This window comes from Aedes albopictus, chromosome 1 (genome assembly GCF_035046485.1).
Source record: "Aedes albopictus strain Foshan chromosome 1, AalbF5, whole genome shotgun sequence".
NCBI classification, from domain to species: domain Eukaryota; kingdom Metazoa; phylum Arthropoda; class Insecta; order Diptera; family Culicidae; genus Aedes; species Aedes albopictus.
The window spans coordinates 161,670,701-161,692,558 of record NC_085136.1 but is presented as its reverse complement, the minus strand read 5'-3'; the positions used below and the strand labels follow the sequence as shown (position 1 = coordinate 161,692,558).

General features: G+C 44.7%; 1 protein-coding gene and 1 long non-coding RNA gene across 4 annotated transcripts in view; one reads left to right on the top strand and one right to left on the bottom strand.

Moving 5' to 3' along the window:
- Positions 1-9,210, bottom strand: part of LOC134285238 (uncharacterized) — a 227,301-nt gene extending 218,091 nt beyond the window's left edge. The window contains exon 1 of the long non-coding RNA XR_009996240.1: positions 2,434-9,210. This is a non-coding gene — a long non-coding RNA (uncharacterized LOC134285238). The remainder of the gene's footprint in view (positions 1-2,433) is intronic.
- LOC109427678 (ras-GEF domain-containing family member 1B) overlaps positions 1-21,858 on the top strand; it is a 167,624-nt gene that overhangs the window by 139,017 nt on the left and 6,749 nt on the right. The window contains exons 2-4 of one of the 3 annotated variants that reach the window (XM_029861993.2): positions 10,757-11,795; positions 12,403-12,453; positions 12,549-12,785. In XM_029861993.2, the coding sequence (XP_029717853.2) occupies positions 10,779-11,795; positions 12,403-12,453; positions 12,549-12,785 (1,305 nt within the window). In that variant the 5' untranslated portion in view covers positions 10,757-10,778. Of the gene's footprint in view, positions 1-10,756; positions 11,802-12,402; positions 12,454-12,548; positions 12,786-21,858 lie in introns of all 3 variants that reach the window. The other 2 variants (XM_029861992.2, XM_062845688.1) reach the window with 2 other exon arrangements.

Genomic DNA, 21,858 nt, shown 5'->3' with positions numbered 1-21,858 from the left:
ATAGAAAATTCCAGCATAGTGAAGGGTCTGTCCAGAGAACCGTCTCTTGAGGATGTTTCCCAAGAAATCGGTTGTGCTGGGACTGAGTCTGGGCAGACCTTTTTCGCGAAGCTGAATATCCAACGGTTGGAGTATTCGTCACTCTCATTAGAAGAAGAGCGGTTTCGCATGTTGCGAGTCACTCTCCAAAGCGTTGTCATTGAAGTTTCTCTTGAGAGACCCTCAATGAAGTGCCGCCAATAACTACGCTTCTTCGCTTTCAGCAGGTTTCTCAGCTGTCTTTCGAGCTTTGCGTACTCTTGATAAAGATCTGAGGTACCGTGCCTACGAAAAGTTTTGAAAGCATCAGATTTTTTAAGATACAACTGGGTGCAATCATCATCCCAGCCTAGTGTGGCTGGTCTTCTTTTGAAGGTTGCACTTGGAACACGTCGTTTTTGACAAGAATCGATACTCATCCAAAGGTGGGAGGGGATTGAATGATTCGATGCCAAAAGATACCGCTTCTGCATACTTTTGCCAATCGATATTCCTTGTGAGGTCAAAAGGAACCTGAATTGGATGGTCTGGCCTTTCACTATTATGCTTTATGGTGGTTATAATGGGTAAGTGATCACTACCATGAGGATCCTCGATTACCTTCCACAAGCAATCGAATGATAGTGAACTTGATCCCAGTGATAGGTCAAGACGACTTTCTTTGCCGTCAGATGCAATACGTGTCACTTCACCTGTATTTAAAATGTTCAAATTGAAATCGTCGCACAAATCATAGAAAATGACCGCTCTATTATCGTCATATGGTTCGCCCCACCCTGTACCATGTGCGTTCATATCACCCACAATTAATACTGGATGTGATAGTGCAGAAACCGCATTCCAAAGATGACGGCGGTTAATTGAAATTCTTGGCGGAATGTAAACGGAAGCTCCTCCTGGCGAATAATGTTAAAATCGTGGAAATTGAGTTCGTCTTCAGAAGAAAGCCATGTTTCACAAAGTGCAAATATATCACAATCTGAGTTGTGAACCAAAAATTTAAACAGGTCTTATTTAGGTTTTAAACTATGACAGTTCCACTGTAGCACAGTGATCATATCTTGAACCTCGGTTGATGAATTATCCATCAAAAGATATGATCGAAGCAAGGAGGGGCCATGATTGTGTCAAATTCCGAAGATACTCTTCTACTGCTTTGAGAAAAATGTCTAGTATGCCTCTGAAGGAATCGGAAAGTCCGAGGGCATCATATAAGCGATCTACAAGGGCCCTAAAAGTGAACAGTCCTCGATTGGGCTTGATAGGTTTTGCTGAAATTCGAGGAGCTTTTGTGGCTTTTCTCTTGCCACCTTGTCGAGTATTTCTTTTTGAAGTATACTTAACAGTTGGAGGCGGAGGTTCAAGGTCCTTGCTGCAGCATGGAACTGCACCATCAGAGACCTGCTTCTTCGGACTTTTTAAATTTCCTCCGCCTCCTTTGGAAGTTGTCAAACTTTTGAGGGAAGACTTTAAGAAAACCTTTCGGCGCAATCCCGGGGAAGATGGTCACTTCCTTTTCCCGGATGCGAGTACCTCCGAAAGAGATCCACCCTCATCAGTTTCTCCGTCGTCCTGATCATCGGAAGACAACTCCTGATAGGGATTTTCAACTGGGACAGCTGACTCAGACATATTAGCGGGCGTATTAAATGATTTCACCATTTCCGCATAAGTCTTCTTGGAGCGCTTAATAATTGAGCGACTCTCATTTTGAATACGCTTTTTGTATGCCGGGCATTTTTGCAACTCGTGCAGTTCTTTACCACAGTAGCTACATTTTTCAGCTTCCTGTGTGCAAGACTCTTCGAGATGAGCTTGGTTGCATTTGCCACAACGGGGCTTGTTATTGAGGCTGCACCGCCATGAGCCTCTGGGTCTGCCTCTGCTGCGATGTCCTGCTGGGCTCCATTCTAACGCTTGTTTGCAGATTTCGTTTCTGCTGCTCGTGGTTGCTCCAGAAATCAATACTACATCGAACTGGAGTAAGTGAATTTCTCGACTAGATTCCTCAATATACGGGATGGCCTGGCTGAAGTCAGGCCTTGAGTTCATTGAACTGTAGATAAACTGTAATCACATGTTTTACCTGTGTGGAACCTCTGTGCACTACATAAAGTCATATACTATCATGTGTCAATAAAAAGGTCTTGCACAACTATTCCTAGGAAAATTTGATGACCTAAGTGAAGTCATGCCTTAACTTTAGAGAACCATAGACGGACACAATGAGAGTTTTTACCACGTGGAAAACAATGGTTAGCTCCAGAAACCAATACTACATCGAACAGGAGTGAAATGAAGACCTATCGGAAAATCTCAAATTCGAACCTGTAGCAACATAAACTATCGTTAGGCAACGGAGTGTGCAAACTCCCACTGAAAAACTTCCTTAACCCTCGAGCGATCGCGCTGTTGTATTTTGTACAACACGTTGAAAAAATCTCGCTTTTTGTGTTCAGCATTAGCGCGGTGCTGACGGGGGTGGCCAACCGCGCGAGTTATGGAAGAAAGTTGTGGGGGTGCAAATCGTACTTGGCCTATTTTCAGCCCGACTTGACCCAGTGACCCACCGGCCTTACTCCGTCCAGAAGTCCATGAAAATTTTGATCCCGTATATTTCCAAAATTATAGTGTTGTGTTCAAAATTTGGTTGAATTCTGTTGAGAAATGGACTGTTGGCGAGTTTTTGAACTGTTATTTTTTACCTGGGGTCAAACGGGTTGTTAAGCATTCTGAATTCATCCGGTTTTCACCGTGTTTCGGACACAAAAGATCCTCAAAATGATGATGCTCGGCATTGGCAGGGACGGCGTTACAGGAGATTGAACTGCACATTTTTAGAACAAAGAGAAACCTCTGTTAGTGCTATATGGAAAGCTACTTCTACACTCAATTTTCCACTAGAATATGAATAAAAGTGCATCGCGAGCAGACGCCTGTCCGATAACTAGACGCCACGCCGCCGCCACTAATCCGCTATACACTGCCTCTACACGAGCCATGTGTATCGTAAGTAACGTACTCTTGTTTTCCATAGGAAATTAAAAATCCATCTGGATTTCAAATTAGTGCGATCAACATAAATCAGTCGCTTTTACTGTTGCCTGAGCGCGCGCTTGGCTCCACACTGCCGCCGAGCTCTAAACAGCAAAATGGAATAAAATAAGTTTAAGTTGATACCGCGTGAAGCGTATCGTGTGGCTTGTCTAGTCACGGCGCAGCGCACTAAAACCGCGCGTTGCACCGACTTGTCCGAGCTGCCCGCCGGATAGCGCGTCTGCATTGCTCATAAGATAATTTCCGCGTCTGGTAGAGCTGTTTTCGTTCTTGCACATTTAGGGCAACGCCCGGCATGACCAAAACTGTACGTACACTCGAGGAAGTAGAATTCAGGATAGCGAGCGACGACGTCTTCGCTGACACGCATCAGTTGGAGTTTTTGTGCAATCTTTTGCCCACCACGCTAACACGTAAGTCGGATGTGAGAGAAAAGGGGACGTGATTGGAATTCCATCCTCCACAGCCGTTCTACGGGGCATCTGGTTGCAGCGTGGCGTGAGTGCAATTGAACCGGACCAGAATCGGATCGGGAGTAGATCATTACTTTATTGCTTTTACGATACGCCGGCTGGAACCCACAGTTTCGATCGATGCGGGCTTGTGTCATAAATCCACTCGGTCAACTTCACGTGCTTTTGTTCCGGAAGGGGTCGTTGGCAATCAATCTTGCGGGAGTGAATTGCCGCAATCTGGGCTATCGGTTTGTTGGCAAGATAAACTGCACAGTCAAACAAGAGTTGGATTTACTGGTTTTTCTGCCATTGAAGGGGAATCAACTTGCAATTAGATTTTATAGCACAGACAAACAGACATACCACTCAAATCGCAATCGTCGCACGATTTAACGGTCATTTTGAAAATGCAGTGTGGTTCGGACTGTGCTCGCATGTGTCATGGTGGCGCTGCTGTGCCTACACCACCTCTCAATTTTCGAGAGAAATGAACGCGACGCCGATCAATGTTTACATAAAATGACTCAATCATAAACCTTCATTCATGTTTTATGAATGGGTAACGCCACGAGGGAGTCGTCATCTGCTAAATTATTACATCGAACCGAGGAAAACAACACCTGCAAATGAATGCCTCGGATTGAGCATTATAGAGGGTGCTAGTGAGATGCCAAACGATGATTTTGAAACAAATTTCTTCTAAGTAGTATGTCTGTTTGTCTGTGCGGATAAGACGGAACAGGTGGCACGTAAGACTCTGAAAAGGGTAGCGTACGACAAATTTTAAATCCAGTCGACTCTAACCCATGTGAAATAAGCTTTGAAAATAAAGTTGTTTGAAGTTCAAACATCAAAAATCTTAAGTTGTTTTATATATCTGGGATCAGCAGGATTCTTTATGGCAACCAGAAATTAAATTTAGGAGCTGTCTGAAACAAATCTCATGTCAGACTCATTATTAAAAAGTTCTATGCAATACTTAAGTATCTTGTAATAAACAATCTTCCGCTATTCCATTGTCGGCTTCTTTAGCTCGCAAAAAAATATTGCATCAAGTAAATAATGCAAAAATTTATGGCACGCACTAAACTTCTCCGCTCATAGAAAACCCTGTTCAAAAGCTTTCCGCAATGTTAACCATGATCCTATCCAGAACACCATTACTGGGGGTCATCCTCCGGCAGTGTATATCGTCATCGTCACGCTTCAGAACCGCCGCAAATCTGACTTCCCTGACTGCGGCCACGTAAGCCATGGCGACGAACGTACACCTATAGCACTCAATCTCCATCGTTTCTCGATAGTGACCACAAAGCGCAGGCCATAAAAAATAGTTCCGTCGTTCCATCCGGCGCTCTTCAAAATCGGTTAGCATTTCTCAACGCCTTCGCCCGACCTCCGTTTACCCCTCCATGCACCACCGTGCGGTATCCATACTTAACACTATCCCTCTGAACGTGGTTGGTTGGTTCGAACCTAGCAAACCAACAAAGCCAAGAATGAATCAAACAGAACCGCATCCATGAATGAAACCGTGCAAAAACCGTGGAATGTGTAAAAATAATCAAACGCCTGCTTGTTGTGGCACGGCGATACGCATCTGTGGAGCAGCCGGCGCCAAAGTAGGGTAACTTGCTGTACGGTGGACTGGCTCACATTTCCGTACCTAGAGGCGGGGGATAACTTCTTCAAAATACGACGGCGCGCTAGAACGGCAACGCAAGCATTGATTCCTAAGCTACTTGGGTTAACTTATGTTTTCTGAGCGTTTTATAAACAGCCATAGACGATTCTAACGATAACGATCAACGATCAAATCTGACTATACATGTCAATGGTTGCTCCTCCGTGATTGATCTAAGCTGGTACCAATTGCACTGAGATCCAAATGAATAAGGGCTGGGACACTCCACTTATTCTCAAAGTGCAATTTTAAACAGCTCATACATGTTTTTGATCAATAACGGCGCCGACCACGTCCTTATAGTCAGTTGGGAAGGGAAAGGAATGTTAGAGTGTGCTGGTTGTTGCTACTAAAGACCGAGATCACCTCTGCACCCCCACAACGAGCACGGACTGGGGTATTTGGGAGATCTGGGAGTCACCGTTGGGTCGGTGATGCGATCCATGGATAGGGGTTATTTATAATGTTCGTGATAGATTGTGTGGTGAATAAGGTGAATAAGGACAAGCGGCACAGCACGCTTTGGTTGCATAACTTTTAGGCGTTATATATACACTGTGCTGTGAGTGGAAGTTGGAAGGAAGGGAAACGACTTTTTTCCAATTCGTTTCTGGTTCTAGCGATGGCTATGAACATATGAATATACATGAGTTGTATATGTAGAGAAGAGAGAGCGAGAGAAAGTGGATAGAAAGATACAAAGTAGGATGAAAAGGACGGGCCAGGGATTGAACCCATGACCTTCTGCATATGAATCAGAAGCGGTAGCCACTAGACCACCAAGCCCGTCATTATAAACGGCCATAAACGATTCTATCGATAAATGCTTTCATTTGATACAAAAAGCGTTACATAAACCCACGATAATCCACGATAAGTTTCTGTTTTACTTACTTTACCTCACCGCTTAGGCTAAGGCCTGAGGTCCTCTGCTATACGTAAAAGTATTCTCCATTCTAATCGTCGCCATTTCCGCACTCAGAGAAGGGTCCACAAATCGTCCTCCACTTGATCGACCCACCTAGGTCGCTGCGCACAACGTCTTCTTGTACCAATCGGATGGCTCTCGAGAATCATTTAAAGCGGGTGGCTATCCTCCCGATTTTCGTGGGGTGGACGATGGTTGGTTCTCTCAGCAGCTGATGCAGCTCGTGGTTCATTCGTTTTCTCCAAGTCCCGTCTTCCATCTGCACTCCGCGGTATATGGTACACAACACCTTTCGTTCGAAAACTCCAAGGGTGCGTTGATCCTCTGCACGTAGAGTAAAGAGTGCATGTTTCGTGCCCATAAAGGATAGATAGTTAACTTCGTGTAACGGAGAACTTCGTTCGATCGTAGAGATCAACGGAATCCAAAGTAACCTCGATGTCCTACCGCAATGCGTCTCTGCTGGTGTCGTTGTCGGTGGTCACCAGCGAGTCCAAATACACGAATTCTTCAACCGGCTAGATTTCATCACCGTCGATAGAAATTCGGGGTGGCGGGCGCGGTAATTCCACCCTCGAGTCCTTTGCCATCATGTTCTTTGAATTCGACACATTGATGACTGGTCCGATTCGCCTGGCTTCAGTCTTTAGTCGGATGCACGTTTTCGGCACAGTCTCAAATTTGCGAGGTCTAATATCAATATCATCAGCGAAACCAAGCAGCTGCACGGACTTCGTGAACTCGTACTCTCCACTCTCCTTATCACACCCTTTAAAGCCAGGTTAAAAAGCAAGCACGAAAGACCATCACCTTGCCGCAACCCTTTGCGAGATTCGAAGAGACTCGAGAGTGTCCCTGATACTCGAACTACGCACATCACGCGATCCATCGTCGCCTTGATCAATCGAATCAGTTCATCCGTGAATCCGTATTCGTGCATAATCTACCATAGCTGTTCTCGATCGATTGTATCATACGCCGATTTGAAATCGATGAACAAGTGATGTGTGGGCACGTTGTATTCGCGGCATTTCTGCAACACCTGGCGGATGGCGAACAACTGATCCGTTGTAGCGCGTTCACCCATGAATCCAGCCTGATATTGCCCCACGAACTCTCTTGCAATCGGTGATAGACGGCGGCATAAAATTTGGGAGAGTACCTTGTAGGCAGCTCTCAGTAGTGTGATCGCGCGATAGTTCCCGCAATCCAACTTGCGCCCTTTTTGTAGATGGGACACACAATACCTTCCATCCATTCCTCTGGCAATGCTTTCTCTTCCCAAATCTAAATAATGACCCAGTATAGTGCTCTCACTAGTCCTTCTCCACCGTATTTCAGTAACTCGCTTGGTAGTTGATCTGGTCCAGCGGCTTTGTTGTTTTTCAACCAGCCAACCTCCTCTATCTCTTGGAAGTTAGGGACCGGAAGTCTTTCGTCCTGCGCACGTACTCCAAGATTTGTTACCACGCCACCTTCGGTGCTTGCAAAGTCGCCTTTGAGGTGCTCATCGTAATGCTGCCGCCACCTTACGCTCGATCGTGAGAATATTCCCGTGATTGCCTCGGCACATGTGGGCTTGTGGCACTGAGCCTCCGCACGAGCGGATCAGCTACTCGTAGAACTTCCGTGTGCAGTGTGCAGCTTTTCCATTGCTTCGCGACCTCGTTCTTCCTGCTGGCGCTTCTTCCTCCGAAAAACTGAGTTCAGCCTGCCTGTGAACGTGCCTACGCCTACGTTTCTATTTTATTAATTCTTATTTGACAACTCTGTTTCCAACTAGTCTTCGTATCGCGAGCCGAAATGTGCAGGGATGGGGATGGGAGCATCTTGACGGACGGACGTACGTAAGGTTGAAGCGTAGACATGGAATATCAACTTCAACACATATCCAGGCGGCATCTACTTCTTTTCGTTCCACCAAGCTGATAAAAGTAACCACAAACACCTGCAATACATAACTACGGCACATTCTTTAACCAACCGTTGATTTTATGGTTATTGTATGGTAATTAAAAAAAAACAATAAAATGTATGGTTTGTGCATAAGTTATGCCAATGCCATCGTATGAACCATTATCGTAATCATACAAAATATACCATATATTGTTATTATATTGTTTTACCATATGAAAACCACAGAAAAAAATATTGTAAAATAAAAAAAATGATAAAAATGTTAAAAGAACATCGACCTTCGGACCAACATCGGCAAACCACCCTACTATGCATTAAAAGGCAAACTAAAAACGATTCAACATATAATCGTGGTCTACCGGTTATACACGAATCGCTCAAGGGGGGTTGGTTAGAAGAAGCTCATGTTTTTGCCGGCATTTTTTTTTTCTTCAGCTCATCGCCGTGGGATGTTCCTCCCCGAATGGGTGCTGATTAATACCGGGCTACGAAAAACGACGATGATAGACGATAAAGACAAAACAAAGAGGTCGAATAAAAAGCAAAACACAAAACGTGAACCTCTCCGACTCGCAGCAGTGTTTATGGGAGCGCGCTCAAATACAGTATACAAGAAAAGATGATGGTTCGCTGCTCAGCTCCCTCGTGTGGATGAGTCACGCCGCCCGGCGATGTCCGTTCTTGATGTAGCTGCTATAGCCAGCAGCCGTTATTGGGGGTGGAACGACAGCCGGGCGCCGCTGCCACCGTCGCGTCGTTGCCAATCGTATATGGTCTTCGTCTGGTGTGCTTTTTGAAACGTGACTCCGTTGATGGTTCCATTCCTTTGACCATGCATCCATCGGTCGATGACAAGGAGGTCTTCAACGGTTGTTATACACATTGACGAGGGCTAAGTCACGAGGGTGAGTTGAGATATTGCGATGAGTTTCTAGTTCGTTGTTGGAAACATTGCCACCGTAATGGTTGGATAATATTGGAATAAACTATCGTTAATCGCATATCAGTCCCATGTTTGCTAAATTTCCTATGCATATGGAACAGATGTGCGATTCACGGCAGTGTAGTAACCAATCTGAGTCAAAAATTTCTAAGCCGCACAACATAGATTTGCAGCTGCCACTTTCTAATTTCGGGAACATGATACACTGACAGGCCAGCTCACCTTGTTATCTATGCTCCACGCCGCCTCGCACCGTGCGGATCTCTTTCGAATATAATCTTTGCAGGGTTGTTGTCGGGATTTTTTGCAACATGTATGTTGTAGAAAAGCGCCAGTCGGAACAAGCGAGGAATGGCTGGTAGATACTCGCAGGAGACCATCGGCGGGTTGAGGAGCTTCTACTCCTGCCTAGCTAACAGATATTTGCCGGAGAGGGATTCAGAGATTCGTGGTGGTTCTGCCATTGTCTGGCTCACTGGCACACTGGTGCCCTTCGGAGGGTCGAGATGTTTCCGCCGCAGCTTAGCTCGCTGGTATTCTCCGGCGGCCTTCTCAGATTTGTGGAGTATACGCCGTTGCCTAACTTACAGGTGCTCGCTGACGGGCTTAGTAGGTTCGCAGAGTTTTCCGTCACTGCTGAATTAGCTGATATCTGCAGGTGGGTTTCGGAGAAGGGAATGTTTTTCGCTGCTTCCGGACCCGCTACGGAGCTACGAAGATTCACAGGGCTTTCAATGTTGCCTGGCTTGCGGAACCCGCCGATGGCCTTTCGGAGGTTCAAGTGGTTTTTCGCCGCTGCTGGTGGGATTATCGGTACTCGCCGGTGGATTCCTGAGAAACGATTGGTCTTCCGCTGCAGCCTAGTTCGTGGGGTTTTCGTGGATTGTTGGCACTTCGTGAATCGAGGGATTTCCAACACGGTTAAAGGGCGTTCCGACTTGTAGCTTGGACATGAGCAAGAGCTTTATTGGCCTGATTTTTGGTAGTGGTCGGAAGCTGGTCGCGACACTGACCCGAGCAGCACGATGACATTGGGCTATGAATCCAGTAAACCGATGTCGATGTGCACTTACGGTACGGTACGGTGATTCGCGCACTGGTTACTTGGAGATTCTCTGTCGCGGAGCCTCAACCCAAGCTTGACTCTGAATGTGGGTTGTTAGGGGCTGTCCATAAATTACGTAAGGGTTTATGGGGGGGGGGGGGTTTGAGAAATTTTACGGGCCATACAAAAATATCTGGGTTCTCATACAAAAAATCTTACAAGGGGGGTGGGGGTGTCGAAAAATCGTAAAATTTCCCTTACGTAATTAATGGACAGCCCCTTACGATGATTACTCAATCGGCAACACAGATTTTTGCGACTTGACGTTCTCACGTGTCGTGACCGCAGAGAGGACAACTCTTCAAAATCTCTCTGTGGCGGACTGCTGTGTACTGCAACCTGCAACTACATCTGCCGCTGTTGCTTTAGGTGCGTCCGTTCGTATTCGTTTTTCGATTATTTTTTTAACCAAATCACTTTTGAAAATTACCAAAACTTCAGTTTATGAACTGTTCTATGAACATCAATAGTGTATTCAACGCACTTTTATCATTTCTATCCGAAATGTTCGTTCCGAAATCTGATTCATAGATTCAGAACAAGTATACGGTACTCGTGTTTCATGCCATTGGACAAACCAAACAAAACTTATGCATTTTTTAACAAAAACCTCTTTTATCCCTTCTAGAATATCCTGGCGCTACTAAGCTATGGACGATGAAATCCTAAAGACAGTAGAGTCCATGCTCGGCACCAACATCCAGGTGGTAGACTGCGAGAAAACCCAAACTATCCGGGAAGAGGAAGTGCTACTGATCAATGGAGTTCCAGTCACATTGGAAGGTTCCGATGGCAATGCCATCAAAAAAGCGCTCATCGCCGGTGAAATTCCCTCCTGTGAAATGCTCAATCAGCTGCTCTTCAGAGCCGGCGTACTCCGACAACCGGTACAGCTGGAAACGTCTCTAAGTGTGAAAACTAGTACCGTTACCACTGAGGACATCACCATTGCCCGTAATGGACGGATACTGGACGAGCGATCGTGCGAAACCAAGGAAAACAATTACTACACCAGCACGTCTAACGAAATATGGGAACCCGTCAGCCGGCTCAAAAAGAAGAAGCAAGACGTCATCAACGCCAGTACGGTGGACGACATGCTCTCAAATCAACTTAAAAGCGAACTGTACTTAGTAGCAAACGAAACTTCCTGTGAAAACGTTCCTTCCCACCCCATGCGCCAAAACTCGATTTGCACTGAATCTTCCACGTCTTCGTCGACGGAATCCAATTACTCGTCTTCGCGCCCAGTCAGCAACGTCTCGACTACGTCCTACGATAACTTTGTCTGCCAAATGACTCCGTCGCACCCGCGAGCTGCGACCGAACTGAGCAAATCGTCCACCAAAGTTTCACCCAACAAGCAAAGTATTAGCTGTGATTCCGGAAACGACGAAATCACGCTCACCTCGGTCTACAGCAGCGGCATCGGTGGTCACGAGTACTACCCGTTCAACGACATCTCCAAAACCGACACCACCAACTCGATGCAAACCGAATCGTCCTTTGGGTGTGAATTTTCTCCACCTGCATCATTCCACGACGAGCCGGACTTTGCCGTTATTCCGAAGCATGGTGGCGTTTCGACGACGTCACCGATTCCCCAGAAGCGACGTAATCGAACTCCTCTGCTTCGGAGCAGACCTCAGAGGCATTTGGTGAAAAATGTACGGGTATGCAATGTATATGCGTGTAATTGAAATCTCTGGTCAACTTTTCTTATAGCCACCCACGCGCTCTAGCCATACGATAGCAGTGAATGTTTTCTCTATAAATACAATGCTGAGGGAAATATGAGTGATCGCTGGACTGGTTCTACCAGGCATGCAAAATCAATTTGTACACTGCAGATAGAAAGGTTTTTATACGTGTGATTTCAACGTGAAATATATGGGAAACGATGATTTCGAAAAAAAAACAGAACTTACAAGTTCTATATTATCTACCTGTGATCTTATGAGATCACTAGTATTTATAGCTATGAAGTAGCTACCTAAAGTTACATGTAGAACCAAGAATGTCACTACCAGTGCTACCAGTAGGCAGACACTACAAGCTGGTTCATCTCATCTCAATATTGATGGCAATAGCAATTCCATATTACAAAGCATTTCTATCTGCGGTGTAGAAACATTTCCAGCAGCATGTGCGGTAAAATCTGATCATACGACACCCCAGCTGGTGATCAACTGAATAAACTCATTAAAAGCTGTAAACATCCAGGCAGAAATAATAACTGACTCCCGCCTTTGCTTTTTTTTTGTTGTTCCACAGAATGACGGCATTGCGAATAATACCGATGATCCCAGCCTCAATGACGACAATGTAAGAACCGAGTCGACAAAAAATTAACCCGCCACAGCGAACAAATGTACATATATGAATTCCGCTCGTTTCTCCTTTTTGTTTTACTATTTCAGTGTCTGGTCTACCGAGATGGAAATCTGATTTCCGGTACGCTGGAAACGCTCATCAAGCATATGGTGCCAACGGACGAGTACTACCCGGACCAGTCATACCTTTTTGCTTTTCTGCTCAGTGCACGGCTGTTTATTAAGCCGCACGAGCTTCTGCAGCAAGCATGTGATATCTGCCATCAGCAGCAGCAGCTGAACGTTCATCTCAACAACAACAACAACACCACCATCGCAAATCAGGTACTTATGATTTAATGACCATTGATCAGAGGCTGTCCCACTTTGACCTGGAGGTTTCATGGAGGTTACTATACATTGAAATTGCTTTCATTTTATTTATTATACAAGCTGAACTTCGCAATTATTCTTCAGGTATCGATTTACATTGAATGAGATTCATAATTGGAAAGTTCATTTTATCACGGTAAACGGTTAAACTATCGAGTATATAGACTTTGGTGGTACTGTGGATTAGGACGTAGCAGACAAACTTTCACATACTATGGAGTCCAGGTCAGTTCGTTACTGAGGTGGGGTACCTGCAGTCAATTTTCATCAAGTAAGGACAAAGTATCGGCTTCAATTTGTTCCAATGAATCCACGCTGAATCCACTGAATCCAGTCCTTTACAAACGCTTCCAGTCCCCTTGAGTGTTGAGTGTTTTAAGGTCCTCAACCTAGTAAGCTGCCGCCACGATAACAACATACCAGGGAGTCTTTCGCACGGTGAACTATCGCATAGAAGGGTTGAGTAGGAATGCAAAACTTCGGTATTTTTTTTTTCCTTCTAAACCATAGGGGGATAATCTGCTCAACAGACACCCTAACAGAAGGTTAGGGTAGTGTAGGTCTGACAGGCCGTCTTCTACAACAAAAGTAAAATCCAGGACTACTCTCTCCTCGTACCCACTAAACCATTCCTATGGTCGCCAAACCCTACGTCTCTCCGGAACCACCAAGAAGGTATTGCTTCAGAGAGGGGCTAGTGCACATCGCACTCACAAGGTTAGCTGCGTAGCCTGCAGCAACGAACATCGATGACTCGCTTTGGAGAGTCCATCACGGTGGCATGCTGGCGCTTAGCCAGTTTCCCGAGCGGTCCTCGCCACTCCCTTTGTCCTCGGAAGGCGGGCAGGGTCAACCCCGCCCGCGCCCTACTGCTGAGCGGACATCAAGAACTGATGCCCACGTGCAACCCGATCTGACCTGCCCGTAAGGAAGGGTATCACTACCCTTCAGGCCCTATCAGATGCACCCGTAGGTTGCAGACAGCAGGATCTCACCTACCCCGACCCTTGCCGGGGACCCCTTTCCAACCGCGGGCTCAGATCCAACCCAGTAGACCGACGCCACGACAGCACCGCTACCGGGACTTCCTCTCCGCGGCCACTTAATCGTTGTAAGGGTCGATCTCGACCGCAGGGCACCGGTATGACCTACGAAGCCGACTCCGAACCCCTGGACCACCTCTTGTACTGCATCTGGACTAGCCATTCTCCGAGTCCACGCGCCACCTCCTCTGTAGCTCCCAGACGATGTGGGTAATAGCCGTTGAAACGGCGTTCCAGCCAAACTCATCCCTACACATCCTCTGGACCAAGTTGTCCGGAGTTGTGTCCTCCCCGCATGTGGCAAGCATGCGGTCACGCATTGTGCGAAACCGCACACGAACAAAACGTGTTCCGCCGTTTCCTCTAAACCATTGCACACTGGGCATTCGGGAGAATCCGCATGCCCGAAACGGTGTAGATACTGTCGGAAGCAACCATGACCTGTAAGGACCTGTGTCAGGTGGAATGTGACTTCCCCATGGCGCCTATTAATCCAACTATCTACCCTCGGTATCAACCTATAGGTCCACCTTCCTTTGGTGGAACTGTCCCACGCGCGCTGCCATTTGACCATAGAGGCCATCCTGACAGTCCTGCGTATGCCTCTTGTGCCGCGCATTTCGAAGCACTCCATGTCCTCACTGATAAGAATGCTGATAGGCACCATACCAGTAATGACGCAGAGAGCGTCGTGTGACACGGTACGGTACGCGCTCGCAACCCTCAGGCACATAAGCCTGTAAGTACTTTCCAGCTTCCGTACAAAACTTCGGTATGACTTGCCATAAGCGATTAAACAGAGTTCCCGTCTAAACTATATCTACACATTCTCTAGACATAAGTCCAGAGTCGTATCTCCAACACGTGCCCATCAAGATGCCAAGGGGCATCATTTCGGTGGGTGGTGGCACAAATTGCATCGTGTAACACGGTACATCACATTGCCACATTTGTCGATGCGTAGTGCCGAAGTACCAAAAGCCGGGCCTCCACATTGTAACTAATGGGGCCTCCTATTCAACACTGCCTCTGGGTCGGTACATGCGCGTGACCAAGAAAACACTTGAGTACCGAATTGCAAACACACTTTTCCACGTATTTCGACATTCGAGCACACAGGTACCTTTATTTTCCCCCACTTGCTTATAACGAAGACGGCTAATAACAAGACAGACAGCTCCCACCCTGTTTCAGGCGACATGGTCGAAACGCCCTCAACGATTCACAGGAACATTAAAACATGATTGTGTGCGTTTACATGCAAATACGTACACGGAAATGGTAACATCGCATGCACATTCATTCATGATGTTGTTCCCTGAAGTCGTTCGTGGCGCTAGTGTGCTTGTAGCTCTCAAAGTATATGGAGCAAGAGGGAAGATGTCTGTCTTGTTATTAGCCGTCTTCGCTTATAGCCTATCTCCTACCTTATCTACCACTTTCTTCTTTTTCTGGCGGGGCTCCTTCTCCGTTCCGCAGCCACTCCTTTCCACCTTCCTTCGTCGTCGCTAGCTCGACGGCTTCACTTCCTCCTCTCTCGCTTGCTTTCCTTTCGTTGACTGACTGCCCAGCGTTCGCGGTCGTTGGCTTGACGATGCCGCGAAGTTCCGGGTAAAATGGCGGCGCATGCGAACACCAGGTATTGTGGCACTGGAACACGTGGTAGTCTTCCGTCAGAGTTCCGTCCTTTTTTTTTTATCTGTATTAACGAGATTTTTAGCCCTTGGCTAGTTCATCTCGGGACCCACGCTTTTACTTCCCTTCCGAAGGAAGAACCCACATTTTGTGAGTTTGTCGGGAGTGGGATTCGATCCCAGGTCCTCGGCGTGATAGTCAAGTGTTCTAACCATCACACCAGGTCCGCTCCACGGGAGTTCCGTCCTACGTCTGCAGTTTCGGGTCGAGGACTGCACCTAGTTGGGAGCCGATAGGCCCGCGCAATGAATTTCGGGTCTTTCTACACGGACTCCAAAGACTATATCAAGAAACAAAGCGGTCCTGCGGGCGATTTGGGAACGAATGGGTGGCGTGTTAGTTTTAGAGACGATTGCGGCTCTGGCTGTGGGTTGGTTATCTGGATATTTTTCGTTGGTCTACTGCTTCCACTGTCTCTCACTAAACGTATTCGTGTACATTTCTGTCTTCAACTTTTCAGAATAATATCTTTCCGTCTTTGTTGTCTTTGTTGAGCTTTGGTTTGGTAATGACGTAGAGAAATGGCGCTTGTCCTATCCAGAATCCCTAACCGAGAGTTTCCCGCTTTGTTAAAATTCGCCCCATCATGGCTCCTTATTCGCCACCCCTCATAGCCGCCTTATCCGTGCCTGCAAAGCCTAATGGTGAATAGCGAAATTAGCGGCTGCTAGCTGTCCCGTGGTCGGTGGGTTTTGAACCATCTTCTTGGTTTTTTTTTTATCAAAATTTAGAACGAAACAGTACACCGCAAAAATCTCACAGATCTCGGACAGACACACCACTGGTTACAACATTTAAGTATGGATGAGACGACGACTATAGTTGAGGAGGCTCTTTTGCAGGCGTAATCTACGTGGCTCCCAAAGATGACCTTATCGATCATCGGCCCGAAGAGTTTGACGGGAGTATCGCGATGATATTGCAAACGCTTGCCCCAATCACCGCGCGCTCCAACTTCTGGTTGTTTACAGCCACAACCACAGTTTACTGGGGACGGGGAGCCATTTCCAGTTTCCTTCGATCGATTCGCCATAATATCGTCAGCGAAGCCGACGATGACCACGCCTACCAGGAACTTTAACCTCAAAACCTCGCCGTACATGGCATTTCACAGCTCCGGACCCAGGATGGAACCTTGCGGAATATCCGTGTATCCCAAGACACAGGAGCGCAACGGCAATAGCCGCTCAACTGGCACAATTGTGTGCGTTTCTTACATAGAATGCACCGTAGCATATTCACCACCTCTTGTACTGAAGAGCTATCTCGGCAGCTTTAGTAACCGACACGATAGCGTCAGCGTCGGCGGTGGACTTCCTCTTTCAGCAGCCTGGTGGCATCGCATGCACGCGAGAGTACCACTACTAACCGAGTAAGTTTTGTTCAAGGCAGAGCGCCTCCCGCATTGTTGAAGAATGATTTCTTCCACCTGCGAAGGCTTGGCCTCGGGCTAGTCACCCCTTCCTTTGCACGCTGCTTGTTATTGTAATCGATATACTGTAGCAAACCGCCAGGTGACCGCTGTGAGTGTAGACTGTAGACATTGTCTACCCTCCAGTTCTACTTGATAGGCCAGGAGAAGTAACATCGTTGGTCGACCCCATTTCGTACGTTTAGTACCGACATTAGCCAGATCAACATTGATAGCATGGCAGTCTTCAAGTAAACATGCACCGTGTTGCGCTTGGGTACAAAATATGAGCGCTTGCACGCTGACGTCATCACTGTCTCCTTCTCTTTCTTTCCTTCGGCGTCGGTCCATAAAGCCGTCCTTGCCCTCAAAAAAAATTTGAGGGCAATGTTTACAAATCGTATGAGAATTCGATGAGGTAATGTTTTTGATGCAAGCCTCTATATGTGTGCAAGTTCAGCTCGAACTTGCACACGAGTTTGTCTTTATGTTTGAATCAAACTTGTGCACCACGAACCTACACACTAAGATCAGTTTACCTATTTTTCTAAAATATGGGTAAATTTTATTCAAATTTGCGTAAACTTTACGCAAATATGGGTAAATAAAACTCATATTTTGGAAAAGTGCACAACCTCATTTATAGGTAATATTAACCCATATTTGGGTTACAATTACTCATATTTGTGTCCACATTACCCATATTTGAGTTTTGTTAACCTATATTTGAGTATCATTAACGCATATTTGCGGTTGTGCACTTTTTGGAAAAAAGGTAAACTGATCTAAGCGTGTATGCTGTACACGAGTGCGCATAGGCGCCAACTTGTGACGTAGTTGGGGGGGCGAAGCTCTCCAAAATTGGACAAAATTCAACTTTTTTCAGTTCAATGCACTAGTTTCCACGTAAATATGCCTAAACTAGATGAACTGCGTCGAAATTTTACGAATTTGGTTGATTTTGAGAGGCCTCGCCCCCCCCCCCCCCCAACTACGTCACAAGTAGGCGCGTATGCGAGTGCGTGTACCCATGTTTAAACATTGAGCTTGTACACGGCGTGCACATTGTGTACAGCTCGATTCGCGCTCGCTTTTGCGTGGTGGAAGATTTAGACCCGATGCACACGAGCGTTAATTCACTCTGCGTCACAGTGTTCCTGTGGGGTATGCGTTGACGCGGTGCGGTTGCAGTGCGTTGCGTTATCGTGTGCATCCTCCCTATTGATTGTGTGTAACTCAGGACAATCTTGCGTGCATTTAATTTTTGATATTTCCATTATTTTATTTCATTTTATTTTTCATATTTTTTTTTTTTTTTTGATAGTTGTAGGGGCGAAGTTTTTTGGTAGATCTGGGCCGTAGACTTTTTGTAGGGATGAGTGGGAGGGTTTGTCTAGCTAAAGTCTACGCTCCATACAAATTTTAAATTTTTTAGCATGGACGAAAGTCGACGAGGGAGAAGGGGGGGGGGGGTCTGAAATGGTCTACGTGGTTAATGAACAGCCCCTCTCGGACTTATAGATTAGAGGCTTTTGGGCTTGGAAGTTTGTCGTTAGCACCGCTCGGAAGCTTGTAGTGAGCACCTAACATTTACATTGCTTATGGGTATCCCAGGATCCTGATAACATAGAAAGTTAATGTCTTCGACAAAGTTGTTTTGCATTCCAAAACATTTTGGAAAGGTTGTTCGATTCAGCAGTCTGGGGTCATCCATAAACCACGTGATCTTTGAGGTGGATGGGGGAGGAGGTCTGTGGTGGAGGTTAAGCCAACAAACACGGTATATAGAATTTTTTTTGTAAGAACATAAGACCACGCAGGGGGGAGGATAGAAAAATGATCACGTGGATTATGGATAGCCCCCTGCCACTAGGCGACGCAAGTAATTGTTGAACCTTTTTTTCACTTGGTTTACTTGATCCTGACAAATAGCAGTTCAATGATCGGTCAAAGAAGAGCCACATTACTAGAAATGCTCTAAATTTATGTATATGCCCAAATTTGTACCAAATCCAGCTAACTAGTTGGGGTCTTCCATAAACTACGTAGACTTTTTGGTGGGAGTGAGGGAGGGGAGTGTTCTGAGATGACCAAATTTTGATCCACTTGGTTTCTGAACAGCCCCTGGAGGAACCAACAGTCAACATTTGAAAAATGTTGGGGCACTTCATAAAAAATTAAACCTTCATGATGATTTTTTGATAATTTATAAAATTTGCAAGCTTAAACAAGTTTGCCACTAGCACCGCCTAGTGGCAAAATCGAGAATCATTCGGTTAACCCTCACAGCCCATACGTTACCAAAGAACTTTGTCGAAGGCACCGTCGTTCTACGTAATCAGGATATTGAGATACATGAAATGTATAATTTGTTGGCTCTCTAGCGCCGTTTGGTGGCGGAATTTTAATCCGAACAAACTTCCATTAGTAAGTCCTTGACGAGATAAACAACTTTGCTCAAAACACCAACTTTCCAAATAATCATGATCTTGAGATATACATGATAAAACTGTTTCCAGTATCACGTCCGTTTATCTGTGATACTACAGAAATCACAGATAAACAGATGAGATACTGCAGTGTCTGCACTGCCGGAATTGTGATTCCATATATCTCAGAATCCTTATTACTTTAGAGTTGGTGTCTTCAGCAAAGTTGCTTGGCTGGTTAAGGGCTTACAGATGATGACCATTTGATTCAAAATTCCACCGCTAGGAGGCGCTATAGAGTCAGCAAATTTTACATTTCATATATCTCAGGATCCTGATGACTTAGAACGATGGTGTCTTCGGCAAAGTTGTTTGATAAAGTATGATCTCTCTATTGATTAGCCGATTGATTTTTGATTCTGCCACTGGGTAGTGTTAGCTGCAAAATTTTCAAAGGCATGTACATTTAAAAAATTAACAAAAAAAAGTTCATCAAGGTGTATTTTTTATAAATTGGGTCAAAAATTTTGAAATTTTGACTACTAGTCCCTTTACTAACTAGGTAAACTTAGTAAATATTTGGGCTTGAATGGTTAAGTCTACATGAAGTAACAGCGGTTCAAGTAAGATGGTTCTTATTTGACTACCGTCCACTAAATTGATATATCTGATGATTAAGTGAGTCGAATGAAGTGATATTTTTAACATTTAGCAGCGCAATTTGAAATCTAACATACAGACTATGTGTCTGTTACTTACAGATGTTACAGGGGCATTTTCTGGGATTAAGAAGGGGCTTAGATGAGTTTTTAATGGCATTTCAGGTAAGGTACCCCGGGGCAAGAGGGACCTAAAAAAATGCTAATTTGGTTTTGTCATGCCAAAAATTTCAGAACACATTTTTTTTAATAATTCCAATGAACCCAAAAGACGTTGTTGGTATATTTGTACTGATTAACGTGCATTAAAGCTGTTTCAGAATTTGTACATTCCATATATTATGCATATAATAAAAAGTGTAGCAGATCTTCATTTACTGCGTTTCACGGGGCAAGTGGGACCTATTCAGAGTTTTTGTTCAAAGGGCTTAATATAAGTTGCAACAAATAAGGTAACATAAATCATAAATCCCTTATATGATTAAAATAACAAGAGATTTAAGGTATCATTCATAAATTACGTAACACAAAAAAAGTCGCTGGGGAAAAAACTTGAATCAACTCTAACAGCTTATGCAAAATAATTTTTTTTTTCTATACAAAAAGCGTCGTAAAGTGAAGAGACAAAAGATTTTGAAACTTGGTCTCTATATTATATAGTTGATGAATCTCGCCAAAAGTAAATCTGGGGTTACGAGATTTTCAGTAATATCTTGTCCCTTACATAATCTTACGATTATTAAGGTGAAGATATGACGAAGCCACAGCTTGAATTTTCAAGACCACAAATCTGAAGAATCAAATGTCGTATTACGCTGAAAAGTTGATCGATTGGTCACCACCAGAGGGTAACCAATCGATCAACTTTTCAGCGCAATCCGAAATCCGGTCCTTCAGATTTGTGCTCTTGAAAATTTGAGCTGTGGCTTCGTCATATTTTCACCTTAAATAATATTTTTTTAAATCATGAATTTTGAAAAGATCCTTTTCATACTTTAAAGGTTTTTTCCATACTAGTTTCCATATTTTAATTTTTTATGAACGGTTCCTGAATTCTAAAAGAATTCATTATGCAGCGTTAAGTGAAAAAATAATGGAAGATATTTAGAGAAAAACATAAAAAATACATGCTTTTGGTTTTTTTTTCGTTTACCCAAGCTTTTACCATTTTTAACACGAATTTTGTCATCTAAACAAAGGTAATAAAGTTTGATTCAACAGTGGATTACTTAACACGTCAATTTTCATTGACTTTCGTGCTAATTTCATCTTAGGAAGGACAAGGCGAGATGAACCCATAAAATTGTGTTTGTTTATTCTCATAGGTCCCACTTACCCCAAATAGCGAAATGCACTGGGGCAAGTGAGAGCAGTAAACTAAAGGTAATAAATAAAAATAAAATACAGCTTTTTCGCTTGAAATCAATTGCAAGAACTCCAAATACTATCCTGAAACCGAAAAAGTGTTTGTAGTGTTTGACAAATCTATTTTTAAACGACGAATGTAGTAGAGTACGTCAATCTCACCTAGTGAATTGAAAATTACATATAAACAACAATAACGTATATGGTCTCTTTATTGTTGAAACAATAACATTTTTTGTATTTAAAGTATACGTAGGTGTGATACCTATGTTTTCCATGAAGAATGTTAGTATTAAAAATGAATAATAAAAAAAATACCAGCTATAGGTCTCACTTGCCTCCGATTCTTACTTGCCCCGGGGTACCTTACATTCTAAAGATTTTCAACGGATTTCGGAGGCGTTACTGAAGCGTTTTAGAGAA